Raw genomic sequence first — 26,336 nt, 5'->3', positions numbered from 1 at the left:
GGTGGCTCAGGGTCTGGCCTCCAGCTGCACCCACGTCATTCGTCTACAGCCTAAGAAGCTCTTGGTTTCCAGACACCTACAGGGAGCAGGGTGGGTTCCAAGAGAATTAGCCCTTCATCTGGGATAACTGCTACTATCATGGTTACGTGAAAGGGCTCCCAATTCTCTGGTTGTCCAGCATTGGGGAACCTTTCGAGGGATGCCACAGATAAATGACCTCACTTACAAAATTGAGCCCTGAAGCACTCTATCACATTTGAACACCAGTTGTTAGATAAGATACTAACAAGGGTCAGTTTTCATGAAATGCAGCTTCGAGGAAGAAATAACTATATCAGAAGCTGGAGTTCAAGGCAGAGTTTAAAACTGCCACAGTGCCACAAAACTGCCATTCCCTTGGCTGCTGGACTCACTGGCCCTTTGTGGAGTGTGCTTATGGTGGTGGACAATCACAGTTTCAATTATTCAAACGTCTCCAAGGCCACAGAAGATATATTAAATGTGCCTAATGTAACAGATCCAATCTGTCTACAGCTATGTCTTCACATTTCTGTAATTGGGACTGAGATTTGGAACCATGGGAATCTTATTAATGTCAACCAAGACATGAGTCAACTTCTTGACAGCTTCAAGTGAACTGAAGTGTTCATCTCTACCCCCATTTGCCACATTTCTGGGCATCTGTTTGTGTGCAAGGACTTTTCTAATGTATTTAAGTTGGCTTGAATCTCAGGGATATGCTACCATCATTTTGGGCTAGCAGTTTATAAATGCCTCAAAGCTAAATCAATTGCTTTCATTTTGCAGTGGTCATTGTTCAACAAGGGTCATAATCTTGGTATGTCTTACACATAGGAATTCTGTTTATGTGAGAAAAAACATTGCATCATGAATGCCTATAATACAAATATCAGTGCTTCTGGCAACTGCTGCTATGGAAGTTACTTTAACCTCATTAACTACAAGGGACTCTGTGTGATGAATACACCAGCTTCTCAAAACATCACCCATCAGAATAATGTCATAACAAGGAAGCGGAAGTTGAAAAAGTATGCTGTGACTGTGGATCAGAATGTCAGTGCAGAATTGTGTACTTGTAAATTGAAACCTTGGGCAGGCTGCTTTTGGATCTTGCAATGTAAAATGTAAGTTTGCTTCTCTTGGAATGCTCTGTAGAGCACAAGAATGTAACTTTCCTGAGTGGTACAATGGAAGTTCAAGGTGACACCCTGACAATTTCTATGTGCAGGATGGGATGTCTTGTGGTGACATTTTGTGTTACAAAATGTGTAACCACCACAATAAACAAGGTCAATACATTTTTGATCAAATGGCAAGGAGTGCCCCCTGAGCTGATACAAAACAATTAACGCACAAGGAGATAGTTGAGGCCAATAAGGTGTGGAAATTCAACATACAAAAGATGTCTTCCTTCAAATGTTTTGTGTGAAAGAGTACAGCATGAATATATAAACAATTCCCAATCTAAAGTAACACAATGCCATAATTCAGATAACACTCTTAAAGGTATCAAGTATCGGGAAGCCAGCTACCACTTCAGGACGGATACAGTTGATACTGGAGAAGTAAAAGATGGCACCCTGTGTGCTCCAGGCAAAGTGTGTATAAGAAGGAGATTGTCAAGTTATTTGACCCTCAACTCTGTAAATTAGAGACATGTCATTAACAGAGGAGTAGGCAATGATAAAAGACATTGCAACTACTGATTGGAGTATGCTCCTCCCTATTGTGACTTTACAGGCCTTGGAGAATGCAAAATAATGAAGCTTATAGATAATCAGAAGAGTACATTTTCATAACTGCAATGTAGAGAAAAACCTCAAACAAGACACAAAAAAGCATTAATAAAGGAGACTGACAAACTAAGCTACGTTAAAATTAGAAACACTTGATCATTTTTCAGTTCAGTTCAGTTGCTCAGTCATGTCTGACTCTTGGCGACCCCATGAAATGCAGCACGCCAGGCCTCCCTGCCCATCACCAACTCCCAGAGTTCACCCAAACTCATGTCCAGTGAGTCGGTGAGCCATCCAACCATCTCATCCTCTGTCGTCCTCTTCTCCTCCTGCCCTCAATCTTTCCCAGCATCAGGATCTTTTCAAATGAGTCAGCTCTTTGCGTCAGGTGGTCAAAGGACTGGAGTTTCGGCTTCAACGTCAGTCCTTCCAATGAACACCCAGGACTGATCTCCTTTAGGGTGGACTGGCTGGATCTCCGTGCAGTCCAAGGGACTCTCAAGAGTCTTCTCCAACACCACAGTTCAAAAGCATCAATTCTTCGGCGCTCAGCTTTCTTTATAGTCCAACTCTCAAATCCATACATGACTACTGGAAAAACAATAGCCTTGACTAGATGGACCTTTGTTGGCAAAGTAATGTCTCTGCTTTTTAATATGCTATCTAGGTTGGTCATAACTTTCCTTCCAAGGAGTAAGCATCTTTTAATTTCATGGCTCCAATCACCATCTGCAGTGATTTTGGAGCCCAAAAAATTAAAGTCAGCCACTGTTTCCACATCTATTTGCCATGAAGTGACGGGACCGAATGCCATGATCTGAATGTTGAGCTTTAAGCCAACTTTTTCACTCTCCTCTTTCACCTTCATCAGGAGGCCCTTTAGTTCTTCTTCACTTTCTGCCATAAGGGTGGTGTCATCTGCATATCTGAGGTTACTGATATTTCTGCCGGCAATCTTGATTCTAGCTTGTGCTTCTTCCAGCCCAGCGTTTCTCATGATTTTTTTTTTCCTCATGATCATTTTTAGGTCACCATTAAATGGTAAGAAGGCAAATCCGAGTGGACTTACACTCTGGCTTTAAAAATACATTTAAAAACAATACATGTAAGGACTCTTGTTCATGCATACAAAAGACTCTTCTGACTTTGGGAGACAGACAGACAAAACATACTTCACAAAAATGGACACACTTCACAAAAAAGAATATTCAAATAGTCAACAGTCACAGGAAAGAATGCTTAATTAACATCACTAAATCACCAGGAAATACAAATTTCAGCCTCAACAAGATACATAAGATGGGTGGTAGTGGTACTGTTCAGTCACCTAGTCACGTTGGACTCTTTGTGACCCCATGGACTGCTGCAAACTAGGCTTCCCTGTCCCTCACTATCTCCCAAAGTTGGCTTTTCACATTAAGTGGCCAAAGTATTAGAGCTTCAGCTTTAGCATCAGCATCAGTTCTTCCAACGAATATTCAGGCTTGATTTCCCTTAAGATTGCTTGGTTTGATCTCCTTGCTGTCCAAGGAACTTTGAAAAGAGTCCTCCAGCATCACCATTCAAAAGCATCAATTCTTTGGCACTCAGCCTTCTTTATGGTCCAACTCTCATATACGTACACGACTACAGGAAAAACCATAGTTTTGACTATATGGATCTTTGTCAGCAAAGTGATATCTCTGTTTTTTAATATGCTGTCTAGGTTTGTCATGGCTTTCCTTCCCAGGAGCAGTGTCTTTTAATTTCATGGTTGCAGTCACCATCTGCAGTGATTTTTGGGATAGCTTTTAATATATACAGAATAAACTGATACGTGTGCAGACGTACGTGTATTCATTCATGTCACACACACACACACACACACATACACACACACACACACAATCCTTTTCTTTCTTTTTGGCCATGCCATGCAGCACGCAAGATCTTCCTTCCAGAACCAAGGATCGAACCCATGCCCCCTGTAATGGCAGCACAGAGTCTTAACCATCAGGCCACCAGAGAAGTCCCAGTATATATCTATTTCTTAACTCTATCAGCTAAAAGAGCCCAGAAGCCATGGCACCCCAGTAGCAAATGCACACACCTAGCACACAGATCTTGATTTCCAAATATATTCTCTATTAAAAAGAAGGAGGGATCCTTAGAGAAATGGCTGACTCTAGGGTTTTTGAGATGAACTTGGGGTATCTTATTGTGCCAAAACATAAAAGAAGATACTCAAGGAATGACAGGATTATGTCAAAAGGACCACAGGAATCAGTTTGAACCAGTTCCCATTGGCCCAATCTAGGACAATTTGAGCATCAGTATAAATTAATGATGGTGAAGAAATACAACACATTGAACAAATGAGATTCCAGGCATCTATAGTGATATAAACAAATAAGTACTGGCATTGGGGGTGTGTGCAGGTGCAGCTCTTATTTATAACAGAAAGCCAAGTAATAAACACAGAAAGAAAGCAGAAATTAGAAAACCACCATCTGGCAACCATAATAGTAATAAATGATTCAGGTAAGAATGATCAATGAAAGCTGCTGGACGGTCAAAGTTTTGAGGAATAACATGGTATTTACAGAGCCTCATACTACTTCCCCACCCCCTACCCCCACCTCATGATACTTAAAATTATGAAAAGAAAAATTCTAACTTTACAGTGGAGTACCTGACAAACACTACCTTAACTAAGTATTCCAAGTTAACATCACCAGCAATGGAAGTTGGTATTTTCATATTTTGTTACTACTCTAACAGCAAAATAAAACCTTTGCAAAAAACAACCTGGCAATATGGACTGACAACAACAAAAAAAGTACAGATTCTAGTGATTCTACTGCTGTGAGTCTATACTAAGGAAATAAATGCTAAATGTAATCACTGTGTGCGTGCGTACTAAGTTGTTTCAGTTGTGTCCAACTCTGTGAGACCACATGAACTGCAGCCTGCCGGCCCCTCTGATCCTGGGATTCTCCAGGCAAGAATACTGGAGTGGGTTGCTGTGTCCTCCTCCAGGAGACTTTCCCGACCTAAGGATCGAACCTGTGTCTCTTGCGTCTAACCTGCATTGGCAGGTGGGTTCATTACCACTAACATCACCTGGAAGCCCCCAAATCACTACAGTCTTATTTAAATAATGCAAACTGGGAAAAACTTAAGTACAACACAGGGAGAGCTTAAGAAAAGACATACAATCATTCACAGAATTATTCAGTCAATAAACTATAAATAGTCTATAAAAACTAGGTAACCATGGCATAGTGCATACAACAGACAAAACATGATAAAGTAAAACAGTATGAACAGAAAAATTACAAACTATTGTTTTGAAAATATCTCACACAGGAACTTTCCTGGTGGTCCAGTGGTTAAGACTGCATGCTTCCATGCCACGCAGTGAAGCCAAAAAAAAAAAAAAAAAGAATCTACACATAGAAAAAGAAGACAAGGAAAATTCACAACATTGCTACGGTATTTGTGAGACAGTGGTTTCGGTGAATAAGGTTGTTTTCCCTTTATCTTTCACATTGTTAGTAACTTTACTATTTTAATACTGAGGAATATGCAACTAAGAATAGAAAATCAGCTTAGTTGCTACTTTAACAAAAATCCTTTGTGTTCGCAAAATGTACCTGGAAATATTTCAGAGGGAAAATGGGGCGGGGGGGTGGAGTCAAGATAAAGTAATTTATACAAATACTTTTATTTTGTTTTTAAACATATATAGCAGTAAACATGTGAGACAGGAAGCTGCTTAAGTCCAGAAGGGAAAAGGTTACGAAAGATACATTAAAAATATTTAGGTTGAAAGCATGAGCATCCTTACATCCTTTCTTAAAGAATAAGCACATTCTATACAAATGATTGTGACAAAGAATTTTAAAGTTCAAGAGCCTGTCACAGTAGTGAGGTAAAACGTGGCCAAGAGGAGTCTTGCCAGCTTCTCTCTTCTCCAATACTCACTGAAGTCTCATTCGTTTTTCAGGTGGGCCTTTAGTGCCCACTGTCTGTTGCACATTCTTTGCAGTCTCCTTCTCCTCAGATTTTACAGTCTCTGGTAGAGGTTCTGCCTCTTTCTTTGTCTGATCCACTAGACATCAAAAGCAGATATTTTTTGGAGGGGGTGGTGGGTGGAGGGATAAGACCAGTTTAGACAATGGTTAATGTGAATGGGTCAGACTCTCAAATTCATTTGAACTACTTATCCCAAGTTCTAGATTTAGCTATTTAATCAGGCAGATGTTTAAGAACCAATTCATTTTACCTGGTAAAACCCAAAACCTGGTAATACAAGCAAATTATGATACAACCTCAAATCACCTCAGCTCTTCCATGCATCCTCAATACCTATTCATCCCACTCCAATTCATCTTTTAAATACTACTATAATTACCACAAAAACACCATCTTTTGGCAATTCAGCAAATCAAAACAAAGGTTAGGAGTAACAAATTACCATTAGAGAGTTGAAAAGGACAAAATGACAATTCATCTCACATGTTATAGTTATTATTATTTCAAGTTTAATAATTATCAGATGAACCATACCTGGGACAGGCTTTTCTCCAGACTTTTGCTGCATTTTAATCAAGAGTACGGGAGGGAGGTGGAGGAAAAGGAGAAAAAAAACAGGGAAGGTTAGCAAAGCTTTCTTCTTCTTGACTTCACAATCTTCATTAAAATTATACCTGCATGCAAATTATAAATGACTTCATGAAGAAGAACTACTATCCATGTACCATAAAAAGTAAACTTGTAATTTTCTACTTCTTATCCCCCAGTTCAGAAAAGACACAAATGTAAAACTAGAACAAAAGAATCAAACATTTAAAAAAAAGAAAAACCCTGAACATCAACAAAGTCCTTTGTGTCTGCACTGAGGCTATATATTTTTAAAAAGTAGCTAAGGAGAATCCAATGAGAGGGAATAATGGAGTTTTTCAAAACTCCATAGACTTACTTGCTTAGGGGAAACGAGCTATAAGTAAGCAAAATGAAACCTGGATGACTGATTTTTAAAGTTGGCAGGTATGGGAAGTAAAGAAATAGAGGTATTTTTCTCTGACTATAAGACTTCTGTTGAGTGAGTGCACTATTAGAAATCAAACTGCAGGAAAAAATGATGAGGGCACTAGGAGTCAGGAACAAGGTCAGATCCTTCATTCAGCATGGCAATTCTTTCACTTGAGTGGGCCCTGTTGTCTCTGGGATCTCACTACCCAAGTTAAATACTTTAAAACACTTTCCTCCTCCCCCTCTCCTTCTTCCTCCTCAAGGCTCACAACCTACCCTTCACCATCAGCCAAGGAAGCTGTCAACATCCCAAACTTTCTCCCTTCTATCTACCTTCAAACATTAATACCTTTACATGCAGACATACATACATGAGAAATACTTCTCTATACTTCCCTGTCATCTCAGAATAAAAGTATAATGCTGGGAAGGATTGGGGGCAGGAGGAGAAGGGGACGACAGAGGATGAGATGGCTGGATGGCATCACCAACTCAATGGACGTGGGTTTGAGTGGACTCCGGGAGTTGGTGATGGACAGGGAGGCCTGGCATGCTGCGATTCATGGGGTTGCAGGGTTGGACACGACTGAGTGACTGAACTAACTAACAGAACACTTAATGCCTCTGTTTAATGAATTTCCTTCTGAATTTACATGCCCTCCCTAAGCTTTCTTTTCTATTCCTATGACTAAAGGCTTCAAAATTTTCTGTTACCACATGCTCCAGAGTCATGCTGCCCACTGCCTACCAACCCACTCCAACTACAAGTTCTGGGAACCACTACACTTAATAAGACCAAAACTGAGTTCCCCATTATTACCCACTGTACAGAAAAGGTTAACACAGAAGGCTACAATCCTTAGAAGGGCCAGCTTGCAAGGCTGGCCTTTGACTGGTATCTGGAAACTTGGATTTCAGGAGGGTTCCCACCACTTCCTAACTGATAACGGCAGTTCATTATGCCTAGACTGTTTGTATTTACAATGCTGTTTTTGCTTCCTTCAAAGAGTGTGGTGGAATTTTGGCATGTGCTAGCTGTGCGGGTGCTAAGTCCCGTCAGTTGTGTCCAACTCTGTGCAACCCTATGAACTACAGTCCGCCAGGCTCCTCTGCCCATGGGATCCTCCAGGTATGAATACTGGAGTGGGTTGCCACGCCCTTCTCCAGGGGATCTTCCCAACCCAGGGACTGAACCCACATCTCATGTCTCATGCATTTGCAGGCGGGTTCTTTACCACTAGTGCCACCCGAGAAGCCGACATGTGTTAGGTAAAGGGCACCTGAGAAACCTCCCAAAACCTGGGCACCAAGTCTCTAACAGACTTCCTAGGGCAGAAATATCACAAACATGTTGCTGCATTTTCACTGTTGAAACGATTATATCCTGTATGACTCTTGGGTTATGGGTTTAAAATAGTGACTGAACACTGGACTACAGAGTTAACAATAAACTCCTTTGTGGAGCATATAAAGTTCTTCTAAATGTGACTTTAATCCAATTTTTAAGTCTCATATTTCACCACTCTTCCCTTCATAAAACATGTAAGAGTGATCAAACTTCAGAGTATTTTCTGGTTCTTTTTTTTTTTTTTTTTTACAAGTACATTGCAGTATAACTGATATGCAAAAATATGGCACACATTTGATATACACAACTTGGTGAGTCTGGACATATACATACACCTGTGATACCATCACCACAATCAAGGTAATAAACATATCCATCACCTCCAAAAGATTCCTTTTGCTCCTTTAGTTTGGAGTTTTGTGTGTATGTGTGCGTGCACGCTAAGAACACTCAACATGAGATCCACCCTCTTAGCAAGTTTTTAAATGCACAACACCATATTGTTAACTATAAGCAGTATGTTATACAGCCTATCTCTACAACTTATTCATCTTTACAGAGCTGTAACTACATCCTTTTTACAACTCCTTATTTTCCTCTTCCTTCATCCTTTGGCAACCACTATAATGTTTTCTGCACCTATAAGTCTGACTACTGAATATTTTAGATACCTCATGTAAGTGAAATCATATAGTATTCATCCTTCAGCGACTAACTTATCTCACTTAGCATAGTATCTCCCAGGTTCATCCATGATACCACAAACAGTACAATTTCCTTCTTTTTCTAAGACTGAATAATATTTAACTGTATGTCTATCCCACAGTTTCTTTTTTTTGGGAAGTTAATTTAAGAGTTTATTATGATTTATAAGTCTCATTTTAAAAACATCAGTCCATCAAACCATGTAGAAGTATGCAAAAAGTCTGCAAAACAAAACACACTTTAAACATGTTTAAGTAGAGAAGTTATCTGAAATTCTGGATTTTCAGTCACTTCATTATTCCTATTATTATGCAATGGCAGCCAAATAATCCTTAACTTCAGTTGTTGTAAGCCTCCTAAATTCAGCTTCATTGCAGATTCCAACTTCTATATTATCTTCTGTCATCTGCCCTTCAAAGCTTTCCTTTAGGGTTAATATGACTGTATGAATGGCATCTTCAAGTTCCAGATCTTCATTGTATCTTTCCTCAAGGAAAGCTTTCCCATTCACATAGTTCTTTCCCATTGCTGTGGCTTTCCAGGCAAAGTAAGCTCCAGATGGATCTGACTGAAATAAATATGGTCATCTCTCATTCCAACCACAGATAAGTAAAGAAACCCCAAATGGGTGAACACCACCTGACTGGATGTATTCCTGCATCATGAAAGTTACTCTCTGGACCAGCTGAGCTGTGGGAATCGGTTCTTGGTAAATGAGATAGTTGTGTTGAGCTAGTTTTCGAGCTCTGTGCTCTGGGCCCATGCCACTATACACCAAACCTATATGCATGGTGATCGCTTCCACTTTGTGGACACTTTGCTCATCATACAGAATGGGCTTCTGTTTCTTCTCAGTTGCCAAGACCATGCCATTTGCAGCTTTAATTCCCACTGAAGGAGCTCCTCCAGCTACAGCAGCCAAAGCATATTCTATCTGGACAAGTTTACCAGACGGGCTGAATGCAGTCAGCAAAAAGCTGTAACCATGCTCCGCCGTCTTTACCAGAAGACCTTATCCCAGATTCTTTATCCATTCATCTGCTGATGAACATTACGGCTGCTTCCAGATTTTGGCTATTGTGAATAATGCTAAAATATTCACAATAATTATACATGTGGGAGTACAGATAACTCAGATTTCAAACTATATTACAAAGCCACAAAACCCAAACAGTATGGTATTGGAATAAAAACAGACACAGAGCAATGGAACAAAATAGAGAGCCCAGAAATAAACCCATGTTTATATGGTCAATTTACACCACACACAAAAATTAACTCAAAGTGGATTAAAGACTTAATGTAAGACCTGAAATCATAAAACTCCCAGAAGAATAGACGGTAAGTTCCCTGACATCAGTCTTGGTGATGACTTTTTGGGTATGACACCAAAAGCAAATGCACCAAAAGCAAACATTAACAAGTGGGACTATATACATCAAACCAAAGAGCTTCTTCACAGCAAACTAAATCATCAACAAAATGAAAAGTCAATCTACAAAATGGAAGGAAATATTTGCAAATCTCATATCTGATAAGTTAATATCCAAAATATATAAAGAACTCATACAAGTCAACAGCATAAAACAAACAATTCAGTTAAAAACTGGGCAGAGGACCCGAATAGGTATTTTTCAAAAAAAGATACACAGATGGCCAACAGATACATGAAAGGTGCTCACCATCACTAATCATTCAACACAGCACCGTAAAGCAATTACACTCCAATTAAAAAAAAAAAAAAAGACAATTGGTGAGAATGTTTGAAAAAAAAAAAGAAGGGAGGAACACTTGGGCACTATTGGTGGAAATCTAGTTAGCCACTAGAGAGAACTATATGGAGGTTCCCCTAAAAATTAATAACAGAACTACCATATGACCCAGCAATCCCATTTCCGGATATATATTCAAAGGGAATGAATACAAGATCTTGAACAGATACCTGCATTCCCATGTTCACTAAAGCATTATTCACAAAAGTTAAGTTATAGGAAACAACCTATACATCTGTCAACAGAAAGGATAAAGATGTGATGTGTATGTGTGCGTGTATGTGTGTGACAGTGAGACTTATGTGATACAAACACACACTGGAATATTATTCAGCCATGAGAAAGGATATTCTCTCATTTGTGAAAAAAACAGATGAACTGAAAGAGCATTATACTAAGTGTTGAATAATTCAGACAGAGAAAGGCAAATATGGTATCATTTATATGTGGAATCTAAAATATTCAAACTCATAGAACAGAGTGGTTCCCGCCAGTGGTTGAGGGAGTGGGGGAAATGGGGAGATGCTGGTCAAAGGTAAAAGATGAAATGAGTTCTGGGAATCTAATGTGCAACTTGGTAATTACTGCTAATATTACTGTAGTATATATTTGAAAGTTGCTAAGAGTAAGAGCTGACTCTTTGGAAAAGACCCTGAGGCTGGGAGGGATTGGGGGCAAGAGAAGAAGGGGACAACAGAGGATGAGATGGCTCAGTCGTGTCCGACTCTTTGCGACCCCATGATTTGCAGCATGCCAGGCCTCCCTGTCCATCACCAACTCCCAGAGTTTACTCAAACTCATGTCCATCGAGTCGGTGATGCCATCCAGCCATCTCATCCTCTGTCGTCCCCTTCTCCTCCTGCCCCCAATCCCTCCCAGCATCAGGGTCTTTTCCAATGAGTCAACTCTTCACATGAGGTGGTCAAAGTATTGGAGTTTCAGCCTCAGCATCAGTCCTTCCAATGAACACCCAGAACTGATCTCCTTTAGGATGGACTGATTAGATCTCCTTGCAGTCCAAGGGACTCTCAAGAGTCTTCTCCAACACCACAGTTCAAAAGCATCAATTCTTTGGCACTCAGGTATTAGGTAATGCTATGGTGGTAATCATTTTGCAATATGTAAGTGTATCAAATCCACAGGTTGTACATGTTAAACTTACATAACATGGTACACCAATTATATCTCAATAAAGTTGATAATAAAAAGTTTATCTCTGAGTGTTTTTTGATGATATTTTAAATGGAATTTTCTTGCTATCTTTTACTGATAGTTTGTTGTTAGTATATAGACATGCAACTAATTTTTGGGTTTTGATTTTACATCCTGAAACGTCACTGGATTCATGTATTGGTTCTAACAGTTTTTAATAGAGCCATTAGGGTTTGCTATGCAAGCAGACAATTTTACTCCTTTACTATTTGAATCCCTTTATTTTCTTGTTGCCTAATTTCTCTAGCTAGGCCTTCTAATACTGTGTTGAATAGAAGTATGGAGAATGTGTATCTTTGTCTTGTTTTTCATCCTAAGAGAAAATGCTTTGTTCTTCACGACTGAATATGATAGCTGTGAGTCTGTTACAAACAGCTTTTATTAAATGAGGTATGTTCCTTTCATACCTTTGTTTTTATCATAACAGGATACTGAATTTTCCCAAATGCTTTTTCTGCATCTATTGAGATGATTATGTGATTTTTCATCTTTCATCCTGATAATGTAGTGTACTATAATGATTGATTTTGGTATGCTGGACCATCTCTGCATCCCAGGGATAAATCCCTCTTGTTCATGATATATGATCCTCTTAATGGGCTATTGCATTTAATTTGCTAGTATTTCACTGAGAATTTTTGCACCTATTTTTAGTAGGAATATTGGTCTGCAGTTTTCTTGTCTTGTAGTGTCTCTATCTTTGGTATCAGAGCAATGCTGGCCTCATAAAATAAATCTGGAGTGTTCCCTCCTCTTCAGTTTTTTGGAAGAGTCTGAGAATGATTGGTGTTAATTCTCTTTAAATATTTGGTAGAATTCACCCATGAAGTCATCTCTTCCTGGACTTTTCTTTGTTGAGAGGTTTAAGACTACTGATTCAGTCTCCTTACTCATTATTGGTCTGTTCAGATTTTCTATTTCTTAATGAGTCAGTCTTGGTAGGTCATGTATTGAGGAATTTCTTACAGGTTATCCAATTTCTTGGTATATAAACTGTTTACAGTAGTCTCTTGTGATCATTTTATTTCTGTGGCTTCAGTAGTAATGTCTCAAATTTTATTTGAGTCTTTTGTTAGTCTAGCTAAAATTTAGCCAATTTTATCTTTTGAAAACAGCAGCTCTTTGTTCCTTTGCCTTTTTACTGTTTGCTTGTTTTTAAATCGAAGTACAGCTGGTTTAAAATGCTGCATTAGTTTCTGGTGCACCATTGATTCTTTCTATTACTTTTCTAGTCTCTATCAGTGGAAGTTAAACAACATACTCCTGAACAACCAACAGGCCAAAGAAGGAATAAAAAAGGAGAATCAGAAATTATATGGAGAGAAATGAAATTGAAAACATAACATATCAAAACTTATGGGAGAGCAAAAGAAGTACTAAGAGGGAAGTTTAAGTAATAAAACTCTTCACTAAAAAGAAGGAAAGATCTCGAAAAGTATAACTTTCCACCTCAGGAAATTAGCAAAAGAACAAACAAGGGATTTTCTTGGTTTCTGGGTATATTTTCATCAATAATTTTTCATGTTTCTTGTTTTGCATTTTCCATTTCCCTTTTCTAAATCAGCACTGCCCAAAAAAAATGTGAGCTACAAATGCAACTATATATGTAATTTTAAATTTTCTAGTAGTCACATTTTCAGAAACAGATGAACTTTAATATTTTTAACCAAATGTATTTCAAATAGTATCCTAAACATATAACCAATATTTTTAAACTAGACATTTTATATATATTTTTATGTACTAAGTCCTTGAACCCAGTATGTCTTCCACACATATCACAACTCAATATGGACTAGGTGTGTTTCAAATGCACAACAGTCACATGTGCTGAGGGTCTATTGTACTGTGTAGGTCTAGATGTTCTGCCTCCAGCATTCCTAGTATATATATTATGTACTCACAGAATGAATGGTCAACCACACCTAATCTCTTACACTCTGTAGTCACTACTCATTATCTTACATACAGCTGTAACTCACTTATTTATTTATTCAACTGACATTGTTTCATCTTCAAATGTAATTCATGAGATTTCTCTAAACTGACTTTTCTGTTCTGAGTTCCAACTGGGCCTCTGCTCCCTTCAGAACCATATCACCATTCCAACAGTGCATCTCATCCAGTAGAGTCAGAGAAGGGGGAAGGGGAGGTCTGTTCTAACATCATCTCAGGGTGTGAAAAATTCCAATCAGAAACTACCCTTGAAAATCTCTTAAATAGGCCCGCAACAAGAAAAACAGTATCTATGACCTTAAGTCTAAGTATCTAACTTGTATCTGACTCTTGCAACCCCAAGGACTGTAGCCCATCAGGCTCCTCTGTCCATGGGATTCTCCAGGCAAGAATACTGGAGTGGGTTGCCATTTCCTTCACCAGGGGATCTTCCTGACCTGGGATGAAACCCAGGTCTCCTGCTTGCAAGCCAATTCTTTACCAACTGAGCTACGAAGGAAGCCCATCTATGACCTTGTGTGTATACAATTCTGTAAAGACAAATAAGAGCTGAGACAAATCATGAGAATAACATGTTCACATATTCCATTTCACACCTACTTCTCTGCCAAAGCTCATTTAGTAGACCTGCTATTGCTGTTGGAATACCCAAATTAACATAATAGAATTCATTTTAATTTCAACACCAGTAGGATATAAGCCTATTTATTTTTACTCCTGCCTCCTCCATTTGTCATGCCAAACCCTCCACATCAAATGTGCTGATCTGTTACAAAAGTTTAAGCTATTCTATCATTTAACGACTTAAATATCCACTATATTCAGGCTAGAAGGTAGCATACAGAGTGACAGCATGAGTTCCAAATTCTAGTTTTGTTACCAACACGTTCAGCAACCTTCTGAATATATTATCTATAAGCAGGCCTCACAGTCTGTGAGGATTCCATGAGGAATTAAACTTAAGAGCACAGAATAGTATTAATTCGCTTCCCTTTACCTATTTCTTCCATTAAGTCCTTGAAAAACTTTCTTTTGATTCAGAGTTTTTAACTAATGAGGAAATCAATATGTTTAGATCACATCCGAAACAGTTCTTACTTAAAAATAAAAATGTCAGGAAAAAGTGCTGAATCAAAATTAACCACATGTATTCTCATTACCTGCACAAATTTGGGTGGAAATTTTTGTCTAAGATCTAGGAGTAAAGCATCCACACGCTGTCTCTGGAAAATAGAGCTTGGTTCTTCTTTCCTTTTGACTTTAGGTTTGACTTTATCTATTAAAATATGAAGTCCAAATCAAAACACTGATTACTTTGGTGCCTTATATTTTACAAATCTTTGTCTGCAACAAATATATTCAAATTTCATTTTTTTTAATGGCTGCTATTCCAAAGGCAATCCCCCTAAATACATTAAACATAGCATAAGGACAGAAGCATTCACATTCCCTCTCTGAAATGAGGCTAAAATTCTAACATTTAAAAGGTTGACATGTCTTTTAAAGATATTTAAGTTTTAGCATGGATAGACACTGTTCTTACATTTTCATAATTATTTAATTATGAAAAACTTTAAGGCTACATTTTCCATAATTGTCTAACACATTCTGATTATGTCTGAAATTATCTTATGTCTACTTTAAGTGTATTAAATTTGTTTTCCCACAAAATCTAATAGGCACAAATGGAAAATGTAATTTTCATAAACTTAAGTTACCATACTCAATTATGAAGACTATAATCCACTACAGACAACAAAACCAGACAACAAAAGATCATGAAAAGAGAAAAGAACTTACAAGAGAAATTCTGAAATTAATCATGCGTGGGATTTTCCCTGGGAGGGGAATGTGCTGGTGGATTGTTTCTAAAAGAAGGGTTCCAGTTAAGTTTTACTTCAAATACTTCACTGGGGAAAGAGCTCTTGGGAGAAGTTTATTCAACTCATGTAAACTTTCCTAAATCAAATGTTGTCGCCAGCACCTACTATCAAGAATAAATACACCTACATCTCAAAGACCCTTTATTCCACGGGTCTGAATTTTATTTCAAGGCTACCTTTTCCATACTAATTCATCCTAAGTTGCTATTTCTCTAAGAGAAATACAGAATATAGGTATACTGCTGTAGATATGTTTCTAGAAGTATTTTTATTGGCAAAATATGGTGCAGAACAAGTAGTGGATTAGCAGCTATGGAAACTATAGACACCTGGCATCACAACAGGTGGTAATATGGAAAAATCAGAAACAGACTGGTAATCATCTGGAGATACGGCTTTAAGAGCATCTCCCCTAGTTCAAAGACTCAGATTTAGGTTCCAGGCTTCAAGATGACTCAAGAGTTAGGTAAGAAGGAAATATCATCATTACTCTCCTCATCATTGATTTCCCTTATGTTTTCTAAATATTTTAAAACTTTGAATCAACTTATCAAAGATATCACTTACCAAAGAGATTAAAATTTATACCTGCTGTACCTATGCGAATGCTATGACTACCACATCTAGTTACAGGAAACCTAGCTCTGACAATGTTATCATCCTATGAAATCTTCCTATAAGAGGTAAAACACACCAAGAAATCATTGATAGCCATTTTTCGAAAGAAAAACAGCTTCATCCTCCAAGTAACAAAAAGTGTTTTAGGAGGGTCCAGGTGTCCCACCTACCTTGCTCTTCGTGATCTCTGAAGTGCCACCAATACCCTTTGGAAGGGTGGTATCGACAGTATGACATAGCCTCATCAAAAGCTGACTGAATGCCATGCACTGCAGTAAGCTGACAAAGGGAAAACCAGTTTTGAATTTTTCATCAGTCATCCATAATTTACAAAGTAACTACAAAGTATTACATGTGCAAAGACAGTAATTCTTCTGTTTTTCAGAACCTGAATCACTATGTATCTGGGGCTGTGGTATATACTTTGAACATGGAGCAGGCCCACAGGAGGCAATGCTTAAGACATTCTAATGGTCAACCCTTTATTCCAAGGGAGAGGAGTTCCTGTTTAATTCTTGGAAGCAAGGTAGTTCAGCTAGAAGTTTTCTGTAATGTTTAAAGAATGTAAAGACACTTACCACTCTAGAGTTTATAACTGACCCCAAGTCTGGTGCCTGATAGATCACTCCAGCAATAATATAGTAATCAGCCAGTGGGATAACTAAAGCAGTGGAAGAAACAAATGTTTATTAACACAGCTATGCACACAAACTGCTAAATACACTTCCTTAAGAACAACTAAAGTTTGACATTTTCCCATATTAAAGCTTAAGGTGGGATTTGCCAATTCCTGCTTTTGTAAATGAAGTTATACAGAAAAATCACCACAACGCTTCATTTGCATCATTATCTAAGGCTGCTACAGCACTAGTGGAGTAGTCTCAGAGACCATGAGGCCCACAAAGCCTAAATACTTAGTCTTTGTGATGTGGACCATCACAGAAGTGTGCTAACTTTTGCCCTAGGAGCGGTGCTTTTAAAACTTACTGACCATCTGAATCATCTGAGTATCTTGTTAAAATTAGACTCTTGAGTAGTAAGGACAATGCATTTCTAACAAATTCCTAAGTGATCCAATGCTACTGTCAGTCAACCACACTTTGGGGAATAAGACCTTAGAGCACGAGAGATTTTGGGTCCAGGATGAAGGTATCAGACGCACTGAACTTGGCTCTGTGCTCCAGTCCAAGGTTCTAAGGAATAAAACAGCTGCTAGTGAGGCTGGTGTCAATGTGGGTCACTTTTGTACCTGGAATCCTCCCATCATGGAAACTGTGTCCCTGGGGAGGGACTCTGATCTTTGATTTTGAAAGTTAGTTTGGATTCTTGACTCTGGAACCACAACTTCATTAGTAAAGTCATTCTATGGAATCAACACCAGGGTGAAGGTTGTTCTCAAAGATCTTGAAGAGAGTATGTAATTTAGGAAATGCAGCTGATCATCTCTGGAATGAGTGACTAGCTCTTCGATTCAAAATCAAGTCTGAATTCTATACTCTTCATACAATTTCTAAAGCAGTTTTTATTCAGTAATATAACCCAAATAAGACTTTTGGTTCAATGTGTCGATGAGGGTTTTCAGTTGATCTTTTACGAATCTGGTGCAACTGCATCTACCAGGAATTAAACATGATTTCCTTCTGAGAGACTAGAATTTTGACAGACAGAAGATGTCTACATGATCAGGCCTCAATAAAAATTCTGGACTCAAGAGTCTCCAAGGGTCTTCCCTGAGCAGACATCTTATGCACGTGGGGGTGCATTTCCCTACTGGAGGGAGGGTGCATTTGGTCTGGCCCCTCACAGAAGGGAAAGCATGGGAAGCCTACACATGGATTCCCACAGATCCCTAAAACAGAAGCCAACCCAAAAACATAAGAACATACAGCTCAGGAGTCAATATATCATGGTATTTTAAGAAGAAAATAATACCTGAAGTTTACACATTTTACCTTGAGTAGGGGACTGCCGCTGTTGCTTCCGAATGATAAAAAGAATGGGCTCTTGAGCGTGTAAAAGGATGTATTCCACTCCAACCATCTGACTGAAAACAGGAGACAAAACTTCAGAGACCTATGAAAGCCACCCAGACAACTCTGCACAACATTCAATTACTAGATAAAAGCAGAGCGACAGTGTAAATAGGATAAAACTTCCTGTGTGTGATATTAAAAATTGGCTGTTCAATAAAACTGGCTGTTTGTCCCAGGTAGGTGGAGCACAGATAAAGATTTGGTTTTTAAACAACAATAAAATTTCTCTATAAAAATTCATGATGAACTTACATTAGAGTATTTTCAGTCATGAAAAGTACCCTGAACTTACATTTCAAAAAAGGCAACTAAAATACCCATGATGCTTCCTGACCAAGGAGATCTACAAATATATATAAAATATAAAAATATACATGAACACTATGTCTGTCTTAATTATATATCTCTACTGTATATTCTACCCAACCAGAAAACAAACCTTATTCTCACCTCCAACAAATTTTCTCCTGACATACTATATTTAAAAGCAACAACAAGATGCTTCAGTTAACGTAAATATTTACCTCACAATGAAAGCTATTTAAAATACCAGAAATTTAATTACCTGGAATCCACTCTCCCCACGTATAGCTGACAGATGAAAAACTCTATTACACAGTTGTTTCAGAGACTTTTGTATCAGTAATAAATTCTTAATTATTCAGCATCTGAAGTCTGAAGAATCTTGCTTTGCATTAGTATGGCTAAAATTTTACTTGTCATACAAAAAAATTTTCTATAAACTGCACTATGGTTTAAAACATTAAATTAGATGTAGAGGAGATAATAAATACAGTTACCTGGTTAAGGACAACAGAGCTGCATTGTTAAAATCAACGACATCTACATCTAAACTTCATACTGCATTTTAAATGGACTATAATATAGAAAGTTATAAAGAAAAGATTTCCTAGGTTACAAGTGACTACTAATAATTCCTTTGCAGGTCAAACTTGTACAAACAAAACTCCAGTTCTTCCAAAACTTCTACTCTGTACTTCATGATCCACAGCTGGAAAGAAATATTCATTACAAAATCTGTAGCTGGCAAAGATGCTATCTTCTGACTAATAACTTACTTTAAGTGCTCTAAAGTTAGCCTCTGCATTTTGACCACTTCGTTATTACATGTCCTGTCATAAAAAGGATTACTTCTTTCTGAAAAATAATCCAGGACACTTCCACTGTTCAAAATAGGGATCCAGGAACTGTCAACCCAAGAGATTCCCAGCAGATTATCTTCAAAAAAAGAAACAAAATGATAAAGGATGAGAAAAGAGAAAAAAATCCAATCCAACCAACATTTATTATGCATATAACACAGGAGGCACTATGAATATAAGAATGTCATGGATCCTAAACTATATACCCTCACGGTCTAACAGAAGTGATAAGTATGCAAGAAAACAATGACAACACAACATTAAGAACTATAATAAAGGTGTGAATAAATATGTTATGGGAGCACAGTGGAGCGAGCAGAATACCTCACCTGAGGGAACAGAAATGATTTTTCATGGGGTGAGGAGAAGGTGGGTTTTAGCAGGTGAGTTTTAACACGATATGTTAAAGAATAAATAAGAGGCTCACCATGGAGAAAAGAGAAGCAAAGCAATTCCAAGCAGAGAGAATGTAAACACAAAGGTAGGGAAATATAAAAATATATGATTAAAGGTTTAGGTGAAGAAGTTATAGGACTTGAAATCTAGAGAAGTCTTTATTGGAAACCCTGAGTTTTTATAATGCTGGCAACTAATTCAAAAATTTTCAAACAATACTCATGCCAAGGAAAACACAGCCACTGCCACTAGTCTGAGACCTTCCAATTAAAGAGACAGAAATACGTTAGGAAGCTATTTTTATAGATGAGATAATAATGATGTAAAGGGGGCAAATGAAAAGTTGAATGCCCTTAATTACAGCCATGCAATTTCATGTTTTAAAGAATTAAACCTTAGATTTTTCAAAATGGAAAAAGAAAAAGACAGACTTGGAAAGTAGGGCTAGACAGCTTTAACTGAGCTTTTATTGGGTAGCAGCTGCAATGCTTCATAACACTGACAGTACCAAATCCCACTGGGTGTTAAGTCATGGATGTCAAACTGCCTAAATAATACTGGTTGAAGGAGGTAGAACTGAAAAGTTCAATCTCTTCTAAACTGTAATTATTTCTGGCATCTATAAAGAAGTCAGACCTAATTCAAGGTGACAAGCAATTTAGAGGAAAATGAATCAAATTGAAAAAGCAATTACACAAAGGTAAAACATGCTGTGTACATTATAAAATAAAGGAGGAAAAATAGATGAAGCATGTTAACGACCAAATAATCAGTAGAGACCACTGAGATGGCCCATCATAAATGGACCATGCCATAAACAAATATTTAACAGGCCAGGAAAAAATATTTTCAGAGAAAGAAAGGTTTTCCAATGAAAAACAGCTAAAGATAATCATTATTTTCAGCTTTAAACACTACAGTCCAGTTACTAAAATTGTTTTCTTTAAATCAACTTTCTCACACTTTTCTTTTTTATTTCCTTAGGAACAATTATATAAAAGCATTTGCAGAATAACAATCTGAGGTTGGTTTCTCCTTTACATAGTAACTATGTCTATACTGGTGTTATAAGTTATTGACAAACCATTATAGTATCACAGATCATTTCAGCATAGGCAGAAAAATGATCTGCAGAAGCAAATAAATGTATAATTATAGATTCTTCCTATCCACAATTATGGAGCATTAATAGATATAGGCATGAGGTGATGAGGACTTAGTGGAAGGCAATGGCAATATACAGCAAGATAAAAACAAAAGAAACATTTTTAGGGGGGGAAAGAGACAATTTTCTGAATGACCAATTATAAAGTCAGCAAGCTTAGGAACCAATAAACGATTTATGAAGGTGTAATGAATTTGGCTTGAATACACTGAGTTTACATATGGCATCAGACTCTCGGAATTAGGAAAAATTACAAATGTCATCTGATCGAAGTGACTGTTCAGTAAATTCTCTCTACAATTTTCTTCATCTAGCTATTTCTTGATCAGCAATTTTATGTCATATTTTCCTCATTTAGTAAACTAGTCAAAATAAAAAGTAAGGTGAATATGACCTGGAGATAAATACAGAGAACAGTATTTACCACTTTTGAACACTAACAGTACAGACACTAACTACTTTACCCATTAACTTAAGATTGGTATTATTATTAATATTAGTTTACAAAAGAAAACCCTGAAACAGCAAGGTTAACTCGTCAAGGTCACAGAATCACTAAATGGTAGAGTTAAGATTTGAAACCAGGCAGCTCAGCTCCAGAGCCCACACACGTCTATACTTGTCTGCCTCAAAATCAAAATACTGAGTAAGGAGAATTTCTGAGAGAAGTCAAGGCTGATACTACAGATTTGGAGACCACTAGTAGAACGAGTGCTGTACTGTAGAAGAGGGAGTCTAATCAAATTCATTTCCTCTTCTCCATTCCTTTTGCCAGTATCACATCTAATCTTCTTCCAAGTGTCACTTGGACAGCAGTCTCCTTACGGGGCTTCCTGTCTCCAGATCTTCTCTCAATCCTATTCAGCCTTAAAAATGCCACTTATACATTAAAAAAAAATTTAATTAATTGATTTTATTTTTGGCTCTGCTGGGTCTTTGCTGTGAGCGGGCTTTTTCTAATTGCTTAGAGCAGGGGCTATGCGGTGCATAGGCTTCTCACTACAGTGGGTTCTTTGTTGCATAGCACGCCGGCTCACTAGCTGTGGCGCATGGGCTTACTTAAGTTGCCCCATGGCATGTGGAATTTTCCCGGACCAGGGATCAAACCTGTATCCCCTGGATTGGCAGGCAAATTATTAACCACTCGACCACTGGGGAAGCCCAACTTGTACATTTTTGAGTGAGAGCTGCATAATACGTCATGATATTCTATGCAAAATTTAATTATGTCACTTCTTACTTAAAGAACAGCAGTGCATCTACAGTCTAAAAGAACAAGGTCCAAATTCTTTAACATGGCATTTCACAATCTAGCTCCACTATTCCTACTTCACTGCCCACAATTCACCATCACACAGCAGAATGGCAAAGGAAAAAGTATTGACAACTATAAGACTTCAGGTGAGTTAACCTCCCCATGCCTTACTTTTCTCATCTATAAAACAGGGATTAATATGTATGTAAGAGGTTTAGTACATTGTAAAAATCCAGTGTCAATTATGATGATGATGGTGGTAGTGCTGGTAGTCAATTTCATTTAAGATTAATATGACTGACCTTATTTCTGGCTTAACCAAGGCTGTCCTAGTTTGGGCCTCTTTTTTCTTTTTTTTCTAGTTTATACACTTTTTTGGAAAAAATAGAAACCTCTTTCATTCTCAAAAGGGTACAGGTTTACCAGAAAATTCAAAGGTTCATGCTAGATTAAACTCATTTCAAATGTTACTAATCTCTGCAAAGTCTTTCTCCAGTTAGCAAGGTAGAAATAATGGCTTCTTTCTCTATGTTCTCATAGCAGTTTCTATATACTTCAATTATTAGTTATTAATAACCCACAAATACAAATGTGTTCCTATTAAATGCTGACAGTTTACAAAGATAAACTCAGTTTTAAGAAACTGGGGCTGTGGGTTACTAATCAAAACTAGCACAGGATCTGACTGGTAAGACTAAAAAGTTTATTAACTCATGCTTAAGGGCTAAGGGTAAGTTACTCTACTGATCATAAATTTGCACATACTCCAGTATCCAAAGATGTTCATTTACAAAATAGTTAACTGGGTGTAAAATAGAATACCTTAGCTCTCCCACATAGTAACTACCTAAGACCACAACACAATAAAGAGAATACACTACCAAAACAAGCAGACTCCAACTACTACTTACCATCTCCACTGTTACCACCCTAGTCTGAGCTATCCCCAAATCCCCATGCATTACAAAAATGACCTTCTAACTAGCCTCCCTAATTTCACCATTGCCCTCCTACACTGTTCTCAGCAGCCAAGGTGATCGTAAAAAAAAGTAAGTTACATTATATTCATCCTCTTTGGTGAGAACCCTCCAGTGGTTCTCCATTTTTACTCAGAGGAAAAGCCAAAGACCTTACAACAGCCTACAATTCCTATGTGACCACGTCACCAATTCTTACTATACAGTCCATGGAATTCTCCAGACCAGAATAATGGAGTGGGTGGGTAGCCTTTCCCTTCTCCAGAGGATCTTCCCAACCCGGGGATGGAACCCAGTTCTCCCGCTTTGCAGGTGGATTCTTTACCAGGTGAGTCACCAGGGAAATATAAAGTTAGGAAAACTAAACAGTCTGATAGACTTTTTATTTTTTATTCAATTGCAAGCGAGAGCGTGTTGACGTGGCCCTAACAAAGCTGTCTGACAACAAGCGAGTAATGAAATTAGGTAATTGATATTCTCACTTATAATGAAAGAAAAACATATAGTAAGCATTATTTAGAAATGCTGAAGATCACTAGACATTTTGACAATATATAAATGACAATATATTTGCAATGCATGTGCCAGACTCCAAATTGGTCAATAAAGAAAAAGGAATCGCAAACGTCAGGATTAAGGTGGCCCCCAGGCCAAGTCCCAAATATGAACCAAACCCTGTGGCGGCTTATTATCCCACCCCCTTCTCTACCCAAAGGCCGTTCCTTCACCCGGATAGGCAGCCCCAACCAATACTGTTGGAGAGATACGTATGTAGAACAACACCGCAGGTATCAGGGCTCAAAGCACAGGGCTTCTTCCAACCGCCTTCGTTTTAACGTCTCTAAGAGACTCCTGAAGAACTGCGAAAATCTAGGCAGTTTTCCGCCAGATTAGAGCTGCGAGTCGTTCAGAAAAAAAAAAATCAAAAGAGCTTGGCAGACATCACAAAGGAACCAGAATTTTGCCCTCAAGAGCCATAAATCCCTAAACCAGGCCCCAGACAATCAGAAAACAAAAGATGATAACACAGGTTACCTCGGATATCCACCGCCGCCATAACTCCGAAAGCGTTCTCAGGTCCTTCTTCCGGCGCAGAGAAAACGTCACAACTCAGAGACGAAAGAGGTAGGCTGCAGAGCGGAAGAATGTCGAGGAGGAACCAAAAGAGGGCGAGGCGGGCAGAAGAGGGGGTGGAGCGGCGACGGGGAGAGGGAGGGACTGAGACCGAGTGGGCGGGGATAGGGGGCGGGGCGGGGATGGGGGCAGGGCTGGGATGGGGGCGGGGCGGGGCGGGGCGGGGCGGGGCGGGGAGGAGGGGATCGGAGAGCCTTGCTGTAAAGAGCTGCTACCCACTCTGTGTGACCCCATAGACGGCAGCCCACCAGGCTCCCCCGTCCCTGGGATTCTCCAGGCAAGAGTATTGGAGTGGGTTGCCATTTCCTTCTCCAGTGCATGAAAGTGAAAAGTGAAAGTGAAGTCGCTCAGTGGTGTCCGACTCTTAGCGACCCCATGGACTGCAGCCTACCAGGCTCCTCCGTCCATGGGATTTTCTAGGCAAGAGTACTGGAGTGGGTTGCCGTTTCCTTCTCCATGCTGGAAAGAGAGAGCAGCTTCAAAGAAAGGAGAGGTGGAAGCTGGAGATGCTATCGGGTTAAAAATTTGGAGACTTTTGAGGAAAAAGGGACTGAGCAGAGGCCTGCCCAACGCCCATTACTGAGGGATTCGAAAATTCCACCTTAATCTGTGATCGTTTAAAAAAAACAAATTCTGATTGTGCAGAATTGGGGGCGGTAACGTTTTTAATTTTAAAAACTCTTTCAGGAGTATTCAATGAACTGCTCAGTTTAGGAGCCACTGTACTGTTCTTAGTCACTCAGTCGTGTTGGTTTCTTTGCGATCCCATGGACTCTGTAGCTTACCAGGATCCTCGTCCATGGGGATTCATCCGGCAAGAATACTAGACTGGGTTGCCATGCCCTCCTCCAGGGGATCTTCCCAACCTAGGGATCGAACCCAGGTCTCCCACATTGCAGGCAGATTCTTTACCGTCTGAGCTACCAGGGAAGCCCAAGAATATTGTAGTGGGTAGCCTATCCCTTCTCCAGGGGGTTTTTCCCACCCAGGGATAGAACCAGGGTCTCCTGCATTGCAGGTAGATTCTTTACCAGCTGAGCTACCGGGGAAGCCCTTAGGGGCCACTGACCATTCTATTTTTCACCCTACCTCAAGTGTGGGAATTGGACAGGACTAAGCAGGAGGAATTTGACAGCTATTAGATTTATGTGACCAAGCCCATTAAAAGTCTAAACCATTGAAGAAAATATTACATACCTTTGAGACAAAATTTTCACAAGACAAGGCTTCCGGCACAAAACATTAACAAGATTAAAAGAAAGGGAATACTCTGGGACCCTGAGTAAAGACCTAGTGTCCAAATTCCGGGTAATCTGGGCTAGATAGCAAGATGCCTTAGAGGGAACAATTCTGGAATGGGGAAGCTATAGGGAGTCTTAGAAAGATTTTCAAGCTCCAGTGTGTCTCCATAAAAGCAAAATGTTGAGGATATTTGCAAGCAAGACACAGATGCCATGAAGAGAACCCCAAAATCAGAAGAAGCCCCTTGTATGGGGATGAAGTGTTAGTGCCTATATCTTCTCCAGAATTTAGGTAGTGTGAAGGTTCCCCCAGAATTTAAGCACAGAACAGTGCTAAGGGGTGGGGCGGTTACAGGCGCGGGGGGTGAGGGGCAGAACGACCATGAACTTACGGGAATTTTCGACGTTATAGACTGGGAATTAAAAACTTTTAACTCTAAGTGGCATAAAAATATATTGCTTTGTTTTATTCCAGTTTTTGAACTGGGATTTTATGCTTGAGATGGTATGTATACGTGTCCCAGTAAAAGTATGCACACACACAGAGCAGGGTTTAGTTTTCAAAGGAGGAAGGCCTGGTGGGGCCTGGTTGAGGAGGCATTCCAAAACAGGGGTTATCACATCCAATAAACATAACTGTGAAACATCAAGCTTTCTGTTTTGTTTATGTTTTCTTGTACTTTTATTAGGAGAAAATAATAGAAC

At 38.8% G+C, this 26,336-nt stretch overlaps 1 protein-coding gene and 1 pseudogene across 1 annotated transcript; both read right to left on the bottom strand.

Annotated features, from left to right (window-relative positions):
- Positions 1-5,444: 5,444 nt before the first annotated feature.
- Positions 5,445-24,373, bottom strand: MED6 (mediator complex subunit 6). Its single transcript, XM_061156777.1, has 8 exons — positions 24,292-24,373; positions 19,380-19,539; positions 18,220-18,311; positions 16,846-16,928; positions 16,438-16,546; positions 14,927-15,042; positions 6,309-6,336; positions 5,445-5,850 (listed from the first exon to the last, which is right to left on the bottom strand). The coding sequence occupies exons 1-8, from the start codon at positions 24,311-24,313 to the stop codon at positions 5,720-5,722; spliced, it is 741 nt and encodes a 246-aa protein (XP_061012760.1). The 5' UTR covers positions 24,314-24,373; the 3' UTR covers positions 5,445-5,719.
- On the bottom strand, positions 6,455-11,767 carry LOC133065855 (proteasome subunit alpha type-2-like; annotated as a pseudogene).
- Positions 24,374-26,336: the final 1,963 nt, after the last annotated feature.

The sequence above is a fragment of the Dama dama genome, chromosome 12 (genome assembly GCF_033118175.1).
Source record: "Dama dama isolate Ldn47 chromosome 12, ASM3311817v1, whole genome shotgun sequence".
NCBI lineage: Eukaryota > Metazoa > Chordata > Mammalia > Artiodactyla > Cervidae > Dama > Dama dama.
Note: the sequence above shows the minus strand (reverse complement) of the source record. Positions and strands in the feature narration are given on the sequence as shown.